The 17,606-nt window shown below is 36.2% G+C and overlaps 3 protein-coding genes across 3 annotated transcripts; 1 reads left to right on the top strand and 2 right to left on the bottom strand.

Annotated features, from left to right (window-relative positions):
- Nucleotides 1-2,589: 2,589 nt before the first annotated feature.
- On the top strand, nt 2,590-4,974 carry LOC114757005 (craniofacial development protein 1-like). Its single transcript, XM_028945996.1, has 5 exons — nt 2,590-2,809; nt 3,357-3,446; nt 3,583-3,707; nt 3,897-4,091; nt 4,521-4,974. Exons 1-5 carry the CDS (start codon nt 2,800-2,802, stop codon nt 4,890-4,892), a joined length of 792 nt encoding a protein of 263 aa, XP_028801829.1. The 5' UTR covers nt 2,590-2,799; the 3' UTR covers nt 4,893-4,974.
- A 1,630-nt stretch (nt 4,975-6,604) lies between these two features.
- On the bottom strand, nt 6,605-9,299 carry LOC114757004 (dihydrolipoyl dehydrogenase, mitochondrial-like). Its single transcript, XM_028945995.1, has 2 exons — nt 8,935-9,299; nt 6,605-8,017 (listed from the first exon to the last, which is right to left on the bottom strand). Exons 1-2 carry the CDS (start codon nt 9,202-9,204, stop codon nt 6,767-6,769), a joined length of 1,521 nt encoding a protein of 506 aa, XP_028801828.1. The 5' UTR covers nt 9,205-9,299; the 3' UTR covers nt 6,605-6,766.
- A 1,433-nt stretch (nt 9,300-10,732) lies between these two features.
- LOC114757003 (putative potassium transporter 12) lies at nt 10,733-17,340 on the bottom strand. Its single transcript, XM_028945993.1, has 9 exons — nt 17,007-17,340; nt 16,126-16,354; nt 15,780-16,028; nt 15,006-15,056; nt 14,085-14,345; nt 13,304-13,356; nt 13,089-13,203; nt 12,706-12,960; nt 10,733-12,055 (listed from the first exon to the last, which is right to left on the bottom strand). The coding sequence occupies exons 1-9, from the start codon at nt 17,250-17,252 to the stop codon at nt 11,007-11,009; spliced, it is 2,508 nt and encodes an 835-aa protein (XP_028801826.1). The 5' UTR covers nt 17,253-17,340; the 3' UTR covers nt 10,733-11,006.
- Between the last annotated feature and the right edge of the window lie 266 nt (nt 17,341-17,606).

Here is a 17,606-nt window from a genome sequence, read left to right as displayed (position 1 = left end):
CTTGAGAGGCACAACAAGATGCAAAAGACAGTCGCAGACTTTAGAGCCTTTCAGACTACTATGCCCACAATCCCAGCAAGAAGACAAATCATAGCCCATCTAACGACTCGAAAAAACCCAACCCCACAACTAAAAAATTTCAATTCCTGAGTTAGTCTAGTTGATAAGAAGTCAACTCATAACCTATCAGGTCTGAGTTCAAGTCCTGTTGTCGACATGAGAATCTTATTGGTAGATGATCTGTAAGTATCTTTACAAGTGCCTTTTGAACCTGAAAGTATGTTTTGGTCCTGGTAAGTTTCTGGGACCTAACTGATCTAACTTTTTTTATTTGTACCAAGATTAAAAAAAATTTCAATTCTTGCTTTTCAAAACTCTAAAATTTTTTCTGCTACAGGGATAAATCCCTTCATAAGTTTTTGTTTTCTTCAAGAAGATATCGAAAGTATGATTCAACGCTAAGAAAACAAATAAATCGAAAGAAAAATCACACGAAAATTGAATAGTAAACTGAAAGATGAGCAGCATAAACGAGGAAAACAACTGATTTGAGGTCAGAATCGATTAAAAAACAACTACATGTATATTTTTAAATCAATCGATTTCAAGAAATTAATAGGAACCGGTAGAAAAATTTGCAAATAAAAACCCCTTAATATGTAAAATTGCAATTTGAGACCCTGAATTTGGAAAATAACAAATAAGGACTGGGTCCCACTTTTACAAATATAAAATATGGGTGAAATATCTGAAATGTCCCTCAGTCAAATTGTGATTTGATCTACTGAAGTTATCATTCGTTAAAGTGAATTTGTCATTTCTCATAGTCAACTTGTCATTTGACATATCCTCAGCCAAGTTATGATTTGATCTACTGAAATTGTCATTCGTTAAAGTGAACTTGTTATTTCCCATAATCAACTTGTCATTTGGCTAAGGGGCATTTCAAGCATTTTACCGTGACTTCATAATTGTAAAAGTGAGACTGGGTCTTTATTTGCTATTTTTCAAATTGAGAGTTCCAAATCGTAATTTTACATATTAGAGAGTCTTTATTTGTAATTTTTCCTAACTAGTAAGTAAATTTGGAGATTAAAATCAATCCAAGCGAAGAGGGAAAAAACGGGTGATAAGCTAAAATTAGAAGCAAAAGTAGAGAGAGGGAGATGAATGGTTGGACCTGACAAAAGGGGTGAGAGACAAAGGCTTTGTTTGGATAGCACCCCAAACCATGGTTTGGAGAAAATGCTACCCAAACAGCCTCTCCAAAAACCAAAACCATGGTTTTGGGTCAAAACCATGGTTTTGACTCCAAAACCATGGTTTTGGAAAAAGCAAAATTTTCTTGCTTTTGGAGAAAAAAGGGAGAGTGTGAGGACCTATATGATATGTATCTTGTTATTTTTTTTTATAAATATATTTTTTTATAAATATATTTAATCTTATATTTTATAAATATATATAGACATTAATTATTTATTAATTATATTATCTTATGTATTATTAATTATGTTGGTAAAAAACATATTATTAACAATTTTATTTCTTCAAATTAAAATATATCATAAAATCTATTTTTTCTGTAATTATCATATTAACTTATGTCTTTTTTTTAGTAATTTGTATATATAAAAAGTGCTTCTGATAACAACTATCCAAACACTCTCACTTCTCAGAATCACTTTTTACAAAATCTATTCTTCACAGAATCTATTTTTTCCAGAATCTATTCTCCAGAATCACTTTTCCAAACCAAGGTTTGGTTTCATCCAAACACACCCAAAGTGGAAGAAGAAATTGCCAAATGTGTGCCATGAAGGCGGCGATGATTTCAATACAAAAGGACACTAATTTTGTTTCCGGAAAGATGTTTTTGTCTTTTCTTCATGATTTAATAATTCCAATTTAAGTTTGGGTTTCTTACAGGAATTATGTGAATTGGAGTACCTAAATTGGAATGTGATAATTTTCAGGGTCTTTAAATGCCATGTTCCCTGTCATCTGTGAGATTTGTTATCCCCTTCTTTATTTCCGAGAGAACATTGAATAGTTTTTACTCGAACCTAAATACAATTACTATCAATTACCATTTTTTTAAAAACTTTTTTAACCACTAGACTCAACACTTCTTTTGTGAGATTTGAATCTTGTTTGTAAAAGATTAACTTGTTAGATCCAATTCTTTTTTTTTTTCCTAATTTTTTTTTGCTATGTAAAGGTATTCTTATATCAGAGACAATTCTATTTGAAGTACTATCGAGTACTAAACATGAATATTTTTCTCAGTAAAAATTTGAGTTTTGCTTCGTTATGTTTTGAAGTACTACTTCTTTTTAATTTTTTTTTAATAACTTTTCTGTACACAGTGGATGTGGCTTTTCTTTTGGGCCACTTGAATAGTTATATATCTCGGTTTCCACTAAAACGTACGTCGCCGCTTTGGCAAAAAACCATTTTTTGGGCCTTCGAAAAAAACACGTGGCCATAATATGATCGAATTAAATGCAACGTGGGCTAAACTAAAATATAAAAAATTTAAAATGAGAACAAGTGCAACGGTGCGTTTCGGTGAGATCCATCATCACTGGGCCGTTCCTCGCATCGTCTTCCTCCTCGATCGTGCTAGGGTTTGCAGATTTACAGTTTATCGTCGTCTCTTCCCGCAGGGCATTCACGCCGGAGGCCATATTCTAGATGCGTAAAAAGTGCGATTTGTAGAGAAAAGACACGATAGATTATCTGAATTCTTTGTTTTTTGGATTTCGTTTGCTCGTGAGATCCAGTAACATCAATCATATCATGCGGAACGGTGAGTTCTGCATTCTCCGTTCAGGCATCAAGCATAGACTCTTGAGCTTGGTGTAGTGTGTTTGGAATGTGTTTATCTGGTAAATGAAAGGAAATACCATGTTAGCTGAATTTGTTTATTTTTATTTATGATGGTTGGGCGCTTTTGGCCGGTGGCATTATAATCATAGACACTTAATTACTTCTTCTCAAGGGTTAATTGGCTGGATATGCTGCTTTCTTGAGTCCCCTGTATGGCGAAATCTGAATGGTGTCAATGTAAATTTTTTAAGCAAGTTTTTCTGTCAAAATCTGTGATTAATTGGCTTAAGAAGCATTACTAGGGAAGGGTTACGCTTTCCAGATGCTTTCAATGGTTTAAACAGGTAGTTTTATTCTCTTCTCTATTCAGGAATATTCTAAGCTAGAATCAGAAGCTACTATGCGTGGTCTAATGAGGACTGTTATTGGTTAGGAGTCTTAGGCTCTTGCCTTTGTTATGTCATATAAGGAAAAAAGGAATATAGGGTAGAATTGCTTTGGATATTAATTTATATTTCATATTTCAGATAATATCAACGGGAAGGATGCTATTTCTTCTGATTCTGTCAACGAAGTTGTTCCTGGGTCAATATCGGAGGGGAAACAGGAAGTGACTGGTGAGAATTTGGGACATCTTATCTTCAACTTCCATGTTCAATCAATGTGCTGTTGTTCTTCTGTAATGTATACTTCCATTAAGGAATTGAGATTTACGGTTGTGAATAAACTTGTTATTATGCTCTGTCTTGCCAGAAATAAAGGCCCAAGTTGATGCCATGTGGCAAAACATGAATAAAGGAGTATCTAGCAAGATTCTCAGAAGTATTGTTAGCAAACATAATTCCACTGCCAAGAAAACTGCAAAGAAGACATCCACTGTAAGTTCTTCTTTTTAGCAATAAATCAAACACCCCCCCGGGGGGGAGGGGAGGCTCTGTTTTGTAGGTTGCTAGGTGTTTCTGAAAGAACATGGTTTCCTTTGGAATTAGCTTGAGCTTGATTTCTGCTTATTTATTTATTCTTTTGCCTGAGTTTGATTTCTCTTCACTTGATGTTTTTGGTCACAGAATTGGATGTCTTATTTGGGCATGGCACCAAAGGTAACTGAATCCCTTGGGCAAGATGCATCCCAGAAGGGAACTGTCACTATGGAGAGCAATACAAGTGATGAAGCCAAGAAACTTGCTGCTGCTGCTCTGGCAGCAGTTAAAGATGACGCTGCTGCTGCTGCTGCAGCAGCATCAAGCAGAGGGAAAATTTCAGTAAGCATTCCTTAAGGTCCTGTGATTGTTTTTTTTTTTTTGGGTGGTCTACAAATAATATTTATTGGTCGGCTAAAGTGGAGATGTAGGCTTGGCAATATTGTTCATCCAAAAAAGAAACAGAGAAGATGTGTATGTGATAATGCTAGATTTTTTCCTCTATTTTCAAGTCAGTGCAGCACCCTGAATTATATCAGGTAGTCTTTGACATAGATGTCATTTAGTTTGTGTATTGGTGTTCCAATATCTTTCTTGGTAGTTGGAATAAGGAACTTTTTTATTGTTTACTCTGGCGTTAGTTTGGGTATAGGTTGGTATGTTTTCATGTGCTTTGAACTTTAAGGTAGTCAACGTCACTGGCTTCCGTGTGTGACATCTATAAGCAAGTCATTTGTGTATCAATTCATGTTTATTTGTTTGCTTGGATAGATCACGGAAGTTCGGGACTTTGCTGGTAAAGAAATTGAAGTTAAAAAGCTTGTCGATGCTGATTCAAAAGAGGCAATAGAAAGAACCAAAGCTCCTGCAGCTTCTGCTGTGGATGTTATGCTTGAACAAATTAAGAAAAAACAGAAGCTCAGTGTACTTGATAAGACCAAAATGGACTGGGGAGAATTCAAGGAAGAAAATAAGGGAATGGAAGAGGAGCTTGATGCTTACAAGAAGAGTTCAAACCAGTATCTGGATAGGGTTTCCTTCTTGCAGCGAGCAGATTACCGTGAGTTTGAACGAGAAAGAGATGCACGCTTGGCTTTGCAATCAAGAAGGCGGCCAGACATGCGAGAAGATCCAGATGATTGAAGGATGTCTCGAGTTGCTAGTCTTAAGGATTATGGATGGATTTGGTTGGAAGTTGATTTCCAAGGGGCGAGCTATGGTCCCATCACTGGTCCTGGTTCTGGTTTCCTATGATGAAATAGTAACACAGATGCTCCAAAGTGACTTTATCTGAAGCAAGGAGAGATATGGACATAAAATGGTAATGACACCCACATGTTAGAAGTGGGATCTATTATTTTTTGCTTATCTTTCTCCTTACTGCTGATGAAATCACTATAGAAAATTCATTCTGGGTGAAGTAGACCTTTGATCGCTTTGATGGAGATTATATGCATTTGATCAGGTCTGAGATTGCAAAATGTTCTTAAATTACGCGTTACATGATTTGGATCCTTGGAAGGAAAGCCAGGAATATTTATCTGTCCCAACTCAATTTGTTTTGACAATTTCGTATATATATTTATTGGTTGCTCTATGTGACAAGGTATTTATATACTTCAGTGGCGGCAAACGCCCTCACACATGTTGACGAGGTCTTTAATGCGTCCTTTGGGCCAAAACAAAAAGTACGTCTTTTTCTTTCCCGGAGTTCATATCTGTTGATAGAAGTGCATCGGGCTGATGATAGGCAAATGCCTCTTTTCAAGTTTTAAGTTTTAAATGAGTATATGATATAAAATCTTAATGTTATAGTCTTCTCATAATGAATTTATTGAACCCAAATATAAGCAATTTAATATTTTAACTTAAACCTTTTTTTAATTAATATTATAAATTTATACTACGTATTATTTAATATTTTGCAGTCTTCATACATATATTTCTTCTAAACTTAATCTTTTTTTTATATATTTTATTTTCACTCGATAATGTATTTCCTTTTAAAATATTTTGAATTATTATTCATTAAATTATTATATTTTTTAAACGACATGGTATTTCCCCACCCTATATTCTGATAAAGTACTACATAAAATTGAGCATGCATGAATTTATATTCTCATGTTGTACCAGAAAAATAGAGCTTGTCGATGATAACCTGAAAAACAATACTTGGTACACTTCTCATAAAATTTAAATGCATTTCTAGAACTTGAATAGAGAAAAATATTGATAGGAAGTCAATGTGATTGTACTTAATCTAAATTTTCTAATATTTTTAAAAATATATTATTTCCCACAATTAAAAAAGGTCCTGACTGCCATTGGAAAGAGAAGTAATAACCAAAAAGGAACTCTTAACTTCAAAGTGACAGTACATACTACATATTTACCAGGGTCTTGGTTCAAGATATAAATCCCGAGTCTCCTCCCTTCCCTTAGAAAGTTTTAGGTGGAAGTTAAAAGCACTTGTTTCTCCAGTAGTTTGAGTTCAATTCCCAACCTTCATGGAAGAAACAACTTGGTTAATAATTAAGATGGGCTTTACTGTTCACATTCAATATGATGTTAGTCTTTGTTAAGGCTTGAAGATATTCCTATCCTAATGTCTCACGAGGGGAAAACACTAAAAGGAAAAAACTTTCAGCGGAAGAAAATTAAAGTCTCAATGAAACTTTCATTTCTCTTTCCCTCCAATATCTCCGTTCAAAAGCTTACCAACTTAATCGTATGGGGCAAAGAAATACTTTGGTTTTGGCAGTCAATCTCTGCGATTCCGGATCCTGGTTGCCCTTGGATATGCCACCCTCAAGTGAAGCTTGTGCACATGGGCAGTCAAAAAAAGTATTGCATTGAGAGAATAAAATGAACACAGTTACTCTTGTTATTATGAATATCAGTAAATTATTAGAAATATAAGCAAGTGAAGAGCCAATCAGGATTTAAACACCTGAATCTGCTTGGAACACAAGGTAAAAAATGTTGGGCAAAATGGAAACCAAGTAACGAGGTGATCAAATGTGAATGGGCTTGTCAAAAGTGGCCATTGCAGCTTCTTTTACAGCCTCGCTCATTGTCGGATGTGCATGGCAAACACGTGCTATGTCCTCACTTGATGCACCATACTGCAAGGCTACGGCCGCTTCATGAATGAGCTCTCCTGCATTGGGTGCCATAATATGCACCCCCAAAATCTTGTCTGTCTCCTTTTCAGCCAATATCTTTACCAGTCCTTCGGCATCATCGATTGCCTTAGCCCTACTATTAGCCAAGAAAGGGAACTTCCCCACACAATACGCAATTCCAAGTGCCTTCACCTGCTCTTCAGTCTTCCCAACGTATGCGACCTCAGGATGTGTATACACAACCCCAGGGACCTTGTCATAATCGACATGGCCAACCTTACCAGCAATGTACTCTACACAAGCTACCCCATCCTCTTCTGCTTTGTGTGCTAACATTGGACCTGGAATCACATCTCCAATTGCATAAACTCCAGGCACATTTGTCATAAATTTTTCATCAACTAAAATCCGTCCCACCTTGTCAGTTTCAACTCCAATCTTGTCCAACCCAAGTCCAGCTGTGAATGGAGTCCTACCAGCAGATACAAGAACAACATCTGTTTCGATAGTGCTCGTGTCACCTCCATCTGCTGGTTCAATTGTCAGCTTCACACCGTCCCCAGAAGCATCCACTCCTACCACCTTAGTTTTCAGCTTGAATTTCATTCCTTGCTTTTCAAGAGAACGCTGGAACTGCTTTCGAACTTCCCCATCCATGGTTGGAACAATATCTGGGGCGAACTCAACAACAGTTACCTCAGAGCCAAGTCGGCCCCATACTGATCCCATTTCCAGCCCAATATAGCCTGCCCCAATGACCACAAGTCTCTTGGGGATTTCCGACAAAGAAAGGGCACCAGTTGATGATACAATTTTCTTTTCATCAATAGGGACACCAGGCAGAGATTTCACATCAGAACCAGTTGCAATTATAATATTCTTGCCTTTTACAACAGTATTCCCACCATCAATGGTGTCCACAGAGACTTCGGATGGGGAGGTAAATTTGCCATATCCTTTCACATAGCTTACCTTATTTTTCTTGAATAAACCTTCAATACCGCGAGTAAGATTAGACACAGCTTTATTTTTCTGCGCCATCATGGCTGGCAAATCTACCTCAACAGATTGAAATTTCACCCCATGGCTGGCAAATGCATGTGTTGCCTCGTGGTACATATGGGAAGAATGCAGCAGTGCCTGAACCAAACCATCAAAAAGACTGCCAATAAATAAGTATTTTGTCTAAAAATAAGACTTCATCCATTATTGTTTTTTTCAGATGTGCACCCTCAATTTTCAGTTCATGATACGAGGATAAAAAAGGTTACTTGACTCAATTTTACATTTGGAAATAAAACAACTTGATGAAACATCAACGCAAGTCTACAAATGCAAAACGATTTGGTATGACAAATCATGTAAAGTACAAGTATAAAATAGCTGCAACTCAGATTCTGAAGTAATGAGGAAGGGTCTTAAGGGCTCATGTCCATTTGATAATCTCTCTAAGATGCAAATTATGCTCCAGTGCCCATATCCGAACTTTGGTATTGATATATGTGATCAACTCATTCTTTCAATAAGGGGCATGGTATATAAAGCCCAGATATATAGCCGAGGAGAAAAATGAATCATCCAAAATTCTGAGACAAAACTGGCCAAGTCGGACAAGTCATACAAGGTTTATCAAATCACAGACAAGAGACATCGAAATCCATATTCATACTTCTTCAAACCTTCTCGATATCACCGCATTACTAACTTTATCCTTTCTTGAGCTAATGAGACTGCCCTTGATGCAAACAACCGGCGTCCATAGGTTAGAAATAGTATGATTCACAACTGAGATTACTAATGCTCGCCTAAGCTATTTGTACCCTAAAAAGAAAAATCTCTTTTCCAGAAAATTCTTTGTCAAGCAGGACAACAATTTAATACCAAGAAGTAAACCGGAGAGCTGGATTGGTCAAACAAAGGAAAAAAAAAACCCGTAAAAAGGCAGAATTCAACTAGAAGAAACTGGACAGGATACTCCATAAGGTTCAACCGTAACAACTGACAAGGAAATTCAGACACATAAGTATTCTTCCATTAAATGCAAAAGCATAGATTACCTTGGACGGGATGCAGCCAACGTTAAGGCAGGTGCCACCAAGGGCGCCACGCTTCTCGATACAAGTGGTCTTGAGACCAAGCTGAGCCGCTTTAATGGCGGCGACATACCCACCAGGGCCACCACCAATGACGACGACGTCGTTTTCGTCAGATCCCGAAGCGAATCCCCTGGAGAAAGAAGCTAGAGACAGGGAGTACCTGAGAGTCTCCGGGGATAAATTTCTCGACAGAAGGTAAGCCTTCCGTCTAGCGAAGCTTGCCATAGCCATGATTGATCGTCGCTTTCTTCTTCTTTGGTCTCCGACCACTCAGTGTAAGATAAAGAAAACCCTCGCTTGTCTTTCTTGAAGACGAACAGTGACCAGAGAAATGTTCTTTGGTTCGTGTGCATTCGTCATCTTCCTCGTCGATTATCAGTTATGAATTAATATTATTAACTAATTAACTAATTAATTAATAATGGAGTACCACTAACAATCATCGTCATGATTTTGGATGAAAATTTCCCACCAGTAATGTTATTCGTTTTACGTTAAAAAAATAATTAATCAATGTAATATGAGAGATTAAAAAAATTAGTTAAATTAGTTATTTGTAATAAATTTTAAAATATCTTTATTAATCATGTGTGTTGGAATTATAAATTAATAATAAGTAATTAACATATACAATTACTGTATATATTACTTGAGAAAAAATAATTTATTACTATTTAAATTTAATTAGCTATTATCTTAAGTAATTCATCTTATGAAATAAACTTTAAAATTACATGTTCTGTAATTTTCATTTGACTTCTAATAAGATCTCTACATTGAAGTTTTTTTGAACACTTAGTTTCACTTTCACGTGATAAAAACTAACTACAAAGATACTATTAATATAAAGACTTAATGAAAAAAATATATAGAAACTTGATTAAATGTGAGGTGAAATTATCGAAAATTTCAGATTAATTTTCCCAAACAATTGTAAAGAAGGTAATTACTTCTTTTAATTGAACTTAAATCTTAATTTGTCATATTATAACGGATTAACCCTCTTCACTAAACTACTATTTGTTATATATTATTGCCAACTAGAAGATTTCATTGAACCTAAAACTGTCTTCAAATATAATGCTAGACTATCAAAAATAAACTAAGAACTAAAATATTTTTTGGTTTTTATTAAGTAGATGTATCATTCTATAAAAATTTGAAAGTAAATCTTGAGTGAAAGATCCAACAAAGGTTTTCCAAGAGCAGCCATAAGCAATTTTTGCAAAAAAGAGGTTTCCTTACCCAATCAAAAGGACAAAATCCTCTTAATGAAACTTTAGCAATTCAATCGGCAATTAAATCTGCTTCTTTAAAATCTATTTTCAAGAAAATTTTTTCTTTTATTATTTCATAATTGAATAGAAATGAAATTCTGTGCAAAATCATTTGAAATTGCTGAAATCAGAGAGAAAATAAATAAATACGTTATAAGAATTGATTAATAATATAATTTTTCTAGAATATAAACTTGATTGATAAAAAAGTATTTTGAAATTTTTAATGAAATATTTTTAATTGTATTAAAAATTAGACTAAATTATATGTTTTAAAAAATACAGGGGAGGTTTTTATAATTTTACTAAAATTGAAGAAAAGTGCATGCATCTTACCCTTATGATTTTTACAGGCTAAATCAGCCCAGTCATCCAATGTCTTCATTTTATGAGCTGTCATTTTAAATGTTTGGTCCCCCTGTAAACCGAATGATAATAACAACAACAACAATAATAAGCTATCTTCTGCAGCTGCGTTCTGATTTTAGGATAACATAATTGTAGAAAAAATTTCCACAAGAATGTGAAATTAATAAAAAATATGAAACAATCTAGGAGTTCTAGAAATAACTGTCTAGCAGGCCATACAATCTGGGTGGCAATAAATATTCCACAACCCAATATAGTTCAATACTTCTACAATAGGCAATACAATCTAGGGGTTATAGAGATAATTTACAACGGGGAGCCAAATGGTAACTTCAATTTCCCAGAATGAGTTTCACTGCAGATATCAAAGACAACCACTAGAGTGAGTCAGACCATGTAAGTCATCCCAACTTGAATGATGTTAGTGTGAGGAACTCTCATGTTCGCTGTGCCTCCTCTGCAGTTATTTCTCAGAAATGAATAGAAATAATTGATCACTAGCTTCTTGACGAAAATGGAGTTCTTCTTTGCCCTCACATCCCCATGTCCAAGCAAATAGGTGAATCCTGAATCCGTCGCTTCCCTTAGAGCAGCAAGCTCATATTCAAGACTAGGGTCTTCATCTGATGACATGGCGCTAGCCGGCAGCAAGATTGAAGCTTGCTTAGAGGTAGAAGCTCCTGTTTCTTCTGGTTTTTGACCCTGCATTAATGGAATCCTTAGGTCCTCAGACACATTCCCACTGGGAAGGTCAGAGTCCTTTGATATCGCCGAGACACTATCCATGTCCTCATTTTTATTGACCTCCCACGAACTATCATGAGCCTCCTTTCTCAAGAATCTCTCCAGGCTTTCAATGAGAAGCTGCTCAAATGCATGGTGATCTTCCTTCCTTACATCTTTGTAGCCGTACCGGGCAACACAGCGAAACATGTGGTAATCTTTTGGACCGACTCTTCGAAACAGGAATCTTTCCTCCAGAGGAACCACTGGGACTGGGACATATTTAATGCAAACAAAAATTAAAGTGGAGTGGACAGCAGGGAGGTTCAAGAGGAACTGAGCAAAAACAGAGGGAATGCCATTGACAAGTTCATTGTATAACAATCCAATTCCTGGTACTCTTACAGTTCCAAGATTGGAGCCAAGATCAACCATGAGGTCCATGGAGATCTTCTCCCTGACTTCACTTTGGTATTTCAGAACACTTCCATAGTTCCACGTGTACATTATAGAGAGGAAAAAGCAAGCAAAAACAAGTGGAAGCCAGCCGCCCTCTGTGATTTTGGATAGGACGGAGGACATGTAAACGAGCTCTACTGATCCAAATACGAGTAGGAAACCAAAAACTAGGAACAAGTTGGTCTGCCAGATCAAAAGCATTACAAGACTCACCAAGGTGGTGCTAACCATCATGACACCTACTTCAGCAATGCCTGCAACAATGATATGAATTTCACAAAAAGATAGATTAAATATGGTGTCGAGTATTATAGTACTAGCCATGTTAGCTGTATGTTGACCTACCTAATTTGTCCCTTTAAGCTATGCGATAACATAATTTTCATGTAAGCCAGCAATTGAATGCTTTTATATGAATGCAGAAAATGCATTTGAGCATAGAAATGGAATTTGATAAATTATTTTTATCTAAAAATCAAGAGAAAAAGTGATTTCAAGTCAATCCATAGTGCGGGCATATGGTTTATTATTACTGGCATCAGAAAATACTAAATAAACCATTCAGGAACTATGTTCAAGTGGTGTTTTAACACAAAGGGAATAAACAGTGTGATTCTATCATAGTGATGTATTTTATCCTACTGTGTTCAAAAGCACCCACGCCATTTAATTTTGGACTGTAGTGAAAAAGTTTTATTCACATAACAATACCAATGCAGTTATTTAATTTTTTAACACTTCGAATTGTAATCATGACCAACTTCGAACATAGATGGCAAACCTAGGATAAGAAATAGTCAGTAAATTATTCTACAAAGTACTTCCAGAATCCATTCAAGGGTCGCTTTTGAACCAGAAAAGAGAAAACAACACTTCGAGAAGATTGAGAGGTGGGATACTTTACCATATGCATTTGCAATACTAGTGGTGCTTTGGAAGATGGAAACAACTACTATGCACATGATCAACAGAAAATAGTTGATTACAGGGATGTATATTTGACCCATAAACCTCTTTGAGGTATGAATAATCTTGAGCCTTGGAAAGCAGCCTAAAGCCATGGATTGCTTTACACATGAAAATGTAGCAGATATCATAGCTTGGCTGGCAATCATAGCAGCAAGTGTGGCTATCACAAACACTGGCCAGAACAGACTCTCTGTATTACACAAGGAAGAAACAGCAGGTGCCAAAATGATTACAGTAGAATATGCACCTCTTCATTATAATTTGAAGGACAATACTTTTATGTACTAGCACACTTGCAGTTATATCAACCAACATCACCTGGAACAGATTCATAGAATATTCTTGAATGAGCATAAGGGTGCTTCATCAGATAAGCAGCTTGGCCCATATAAGCAAGGAGGAGACAGGGAAATACCACAAAAGAAAAGGCAATCTGTATGAGCAATGAAATGAAACTTAAACTACTCATACAAGGATTAACATACTTATCTTATGGGTTAAATCTTCAAGAAAGAAATTGATGAATCACAAACCTGAATTGATCGCACAGAAAAGTGACCCAGATCGGCAAACATTGCCTCAGCACCTGCAAAAGAAAACAAAAGATAGATACAAGCTACTGGTTCCTTTTAGCCCCCAGGTGAAAGGCTTATTTCAACGTATCACAATTTTCTCATTATCATGGAAAAGATCATATTAAATTTAGAGTATTAGAATAACTTCTAGGTCATTCACATTTTGTGGTGTATCCTAGCAAATCTGTGGTATGTGCATCATACCAAAACACATATCAAGAATCGTATCATCAGGCATCAGCAAACTCAATACCAAGTATATCATCTTTGAAACAAAGAAAAAAGCTTCATTGCTTTGTCATAGAGAGGCAATGTGATGTGGTACAAATTAAGTCAAACTAACAATTATTATTTTTGAGACATTTTCCTTTTAGCAAAAACTTTTCACATGTTGACCACCGTCTTAAGGTGTGATGGTTATCAAATCATCATCCTTTTCACTGTGCATAAGCGCAAGAGTGAGAGGAAAGAGTAGGATAGTTTCAGCAAGTCTTTCTTGTATCTTCTATGCTATTGCATATTCTACTAGCATCTAAAATTAACCACCTAAATTATTATAATCATCTCATCTCCTGGCTCACAATTCTCAACCTTTAAGGGAAAAAACAAAAGTCTAAAATAAGGGCACTAAGTGATTATACGATGGAGATGAGAGAAGCAACGGTCATAATCGGGGGCTATAAGAAAGGTCAAACCCACACTGCAAAGCCAATCAACCAAGATCAAGAGAAATACGTACCTGTAATGCACAAAACACAACCTCCAAGAGATGACCATGCAGTTTTGGTGTTCTTCATAAAGAAATAATAGATATAAGCTGGGTTGAAGGCTCTCAGAACACTGATGTCATGCTTGAATATGTTGTATATTCCAATCAAAGCCAGCGAAGAGAACCATAAAGCAAGCGCAGGAGCAAACATGAAACCCACTTTACCAGTTCCAAACTGCTGTATGCTGAACAAAGCCACAAGGACTACGATTGAAACAATAACCACCTCCTCTGCAAGTAATAAGAAGGGAATAAAGAACTAAGCTTTGTTGTTGAGATACCAGCACTGTCTGTTGCTCATAGTTACACACCACAAGACAGCATTCTTAAGGAAACCAAAGCGTCAGTTGTTAAAAAGTCAAAATGCCAATTTAACAAGCAAAAATTTGACTCCTCAGAAAAAGATAATTTACTAAAGTATGTTTTTAGGCAGAACCATCTCTGACCTACTGAGGTCAAAGCCTACCAGACTCACTGGTTGAGAATCTCGGAAAGACTTTGGCCTCAAGAGATTTGCTCCAGAAATGTATAGATTAATCTTTCATTCCTTTGGATTATCTCAAATAGGGAGATCTATCTAACCAGCCCTTAACAAAAGGCCACTGGTTTATTTCTTTGAAGATATGTCAAGACTTTGACCACAGTAGCTTATAGCCCTATATTCCTAAGGAAATAATAGAAGAAGGAAGCAGGCAGCACGAGAACCTCCATATAAATAAAACCTCTACAATTAAAAGATGAAATTGAAAGATGAATTGGAATCTTAGTACTATTTACACTCCTAAATTGTGTATTTATTCATCTCTGCTTTCATTCTTTGTTGGTTGGTTTTCGTTTTTATCCAACTGAAGAAAAGCAAGATTCTTATAGAGAAGTGGAAAATATACTCACTTGTATCAAATCCATTAATTTGACCTTGCAAACCACTTATGGCAGACATCACTGTGTCAGAGACAAAGAAGCATCAAAGTCCCAGTTAAGTTGCAACACAGGCAAATTTTTTCCAAACATCAGCTTAAAAATAGAACAGAAAATGTTAAACAAATAATAAGAAGTTCATGAAATTGATGTTCTAGTAAAAATGCAAAGCCAATTAATGAAATTAACAAAGTCCAGCCCCAGCCTTTGATGGACCACAGCTGCAAGCCCCCATGATGGCACCAAATACACTTAGTTCATGCTATATAAAATGAAAAACTTGTTTCAGTTAAGGAGGCAGGTTATTGTGTAATACTGGCACTTTGCATGATATGAGGAAATTAATTAATTTATCAGAATGCTGATAAACCGGATATAAATACTAAACATTTCCTTTCAATTAGATGGGGATCTTATTTCAGTATACACAAGAAGATTGATCCCATAGGAAACACATTAGCTTGGAACAGATGACGCTAACTAAATAATGAATGCAAATAGTAATCTCACTGGTAATCAGGATATCCATAGCCTCTTGATAAATAATCATGTGACTGCCATTCCATAGCAAATTAATGGGTTAAAAGTACTCTCTGAGCTACCCAATCTTCACATTGTAATGTTCAGAGCTGATGATATGATCTTTGAACATTCAGCAGATTTAAAACAGAGTCAAGTACATCAAGGTCGCTTCTTTTGGAGTTTGTCACTGCGACTTCACTTAATGAAGATAGCATGTTTATGTACCTGATATTGCTGGGGTCAGAATACCATCTCCAATAATCATGGAAGTCCCCATCAGAACCAACAGCAGCAGAAGGGTTTTCAGAGATGACTTTCTTTCCAGTGTTTCCTTTACGGTCAAAGCCCTTGCCAGCTCTGGAGTGGGTAGTTTAAGCTTAAAGCTAGAGATAAGCTCATCAGCTTGCTGACGATTTGGAAGAAGACTCACATTTGCGTACCTACAAATCAGCGAGTACAGTGCAAATGTTCCACCTACAATTAAGTTCATTAAATGCACAAAGAGTTGGATTTATAATAATGACAAATAAGTCAAAGTGAAGACTTGACAATGAAATTGCAAATTCATTACCTTCTCCATTATCATTTGCCTTGAGGACTATAAAAACATACTTTGCCAAGGGTATAATTGCTATTGTGTACATCACTAATGATAAGGCGCCCAAAATATCAATTTCTGACTCAATCGGAACCTTACTGAACACATCAGAGAAAACATATAGAGGACTTGTTCCCATATCACCATATACCACACCAAGAGTCTGAAATGCTAGTGCCAGTGTGGTCCAAAAGGAAGGATCCTGATTCACGCAAGTGCTAAAGATTAAAAAAGAGAGATGCCTTTGTATTCACCATTATATGGTCAAAAGGAGTCGCTGTCGGAAGTGGTGTAATGTGCATTCAAATTCTCCATGATTTACATTTCAATTCTACAGTTATAAGTACACTACAATACAGTTCTTCGATCTTCAGCTACTTCCAAATAAATGGATAATTCTAAATGTAAAGTAATAAGAGTTTGATGTGCTCTACCAAGTTAATCATTTAACCATTCATCTTTCCATCTTACTCAGCTATTAAGTGTGCAATAATACTCCCAAGCTCTGAGGTTCTAGCTGTTTTTCTTCCCCGTTTTGATATTTGGTTGGTTCTTTTCCCCTTTTACACACTTTGAATGCGGAAAGGATAATTCTAGCGCAGCATTTTAATGTAATTTTTATCTCTCATAAACTTTTCCAATACAAATGGCAATGAACTAATGATTTAACAACAAACAAGTTTGGTGTTTTATTCAAGACCACAGTCCTGGATGTAGAGTTTCACCTCAAATACATAGGCTCAAAAATTTCAACCCCTATGTTGGTCTTTGAATATCGATTCATTTCTCGTTAGTCACTGGAGCATGCATAGTCAAAAAAGCTATCATAAAGTCAAGGACTTGGAAGAAACTACCTTGGAGTGGTGATCGTGTTTCCCAAAAATCTCCATGGCCTCTACATCAAGTGAGTCAACTCTCTTGGGCTTCTTCACAAGCCTTCTTCGAATTGATCTCAATCCTTCATTCTCATTTTCCTTCGTCCACGGAGTAACCTCCCACTCCACTTCCGTCCCATCGACCCACCTAGATCCGGTGCTTCCACCGCTGCTGCTACTAGCCAACAATCTCACACTGCTCTCTTCAATTTTATCCACTCCCATTCTTCAGAGAACAAAGAACCGTGAGAAAAGGGGGGGGGGGGGGAACCACTGGCCCAAAAACTTAGATTCGGCTCAAAGTCTCCAAGCTTTGACTCTAAGTCTAGTGCAGTATCAGCTCTTGAAAGTGTGAAACGGTATCAGTAAATTTCGATCGTTTTTGAGAAAAAATCTCATCCTATTGCTAAATCTTCGACCAATTGTAGGATTTGTGAAGCAGGAATAGAAGAAAGTTTGAATTGGCTGCAAAAGACAAGGACAAAGCACGAAGCACTTCAATCACGAATGAGTAATGCCCAATGATAGATTTTTTTTGAAAAAAGAGATAAAATTATTATTGATTTACTTGGAAGGGAA

The sequence above is a fragment of the Neltuma alba genome, unplaced genomic scaffold (assembly GCF_004799145.2).
Source record: "Neltuma alba isolate B1F8T4 unplaced genomic scaffold, ASM479914v2 tig00010557_pilon, whole genome shotgun sequence".
NCBI lineage: Eukaryota > Viridiplantae > Streptophyta > Magnoliopsida > Fabales > Fabaceae > Neltuma > Neltuma alba.
The sequence above is the reverse complement of the archived record's forward strand: the minus strand, read 5'-3'. Positions and strand labels throughout refer to the sequence as shown.

Coding starts and splice junctions, on each gene's coding strand:
- LOC114757003 (XM_028945993.1), bottom strand. CDS start 17,252: ATGGGAGTGGATAAAATTGAAGAGAGCAGTGTGAGATTGTTGGCTAGT. Junction 14,346..15,005: donor AATTAATGGATTTGATACAA/GTGAGTATATTT, acceptor TATTACTTGCAG/AGGAGGTGGTTATTGTTTCA. Junction 12,056..12,705: donor TAGTATTGCAAATGCATATG/GTAAAGTATCCC, acceptor TCATTGTTGCAG/GCATTGCTGAAGTAGGTGTC.
- LOC114757005 (XM_028945996.1), top strand. Junction 3,447..3,582: donor GGGGAAACAGGAAGTGACTG/GTGAGAATTTGG, acceptor CTGTCTTGCCAG/AAATAAAGGCCCAAGTTGAT. Junction 4,092..4,520: donor CAAGCAGAGGGAAAATTTCA/GTAAGCATTCCT, acceptor TTGCTTGGATAG/ATCACGGAAGTTCGGGACTT.
- LOC114757004 (XM_028945995.1), bottom strand. CDS start 9,204: ATGGCTATGGCAAGCTTCGCTAGACGGAAGGCTTACCTTCTGTCGAGA. Junction 8,018..8,934: donor TTGGCTGCATCCCGTCCAAG/GTAATCTATGCT, acceptor GGTTTGGTTCAG/GCACTGCTGCATTCTTCCCA.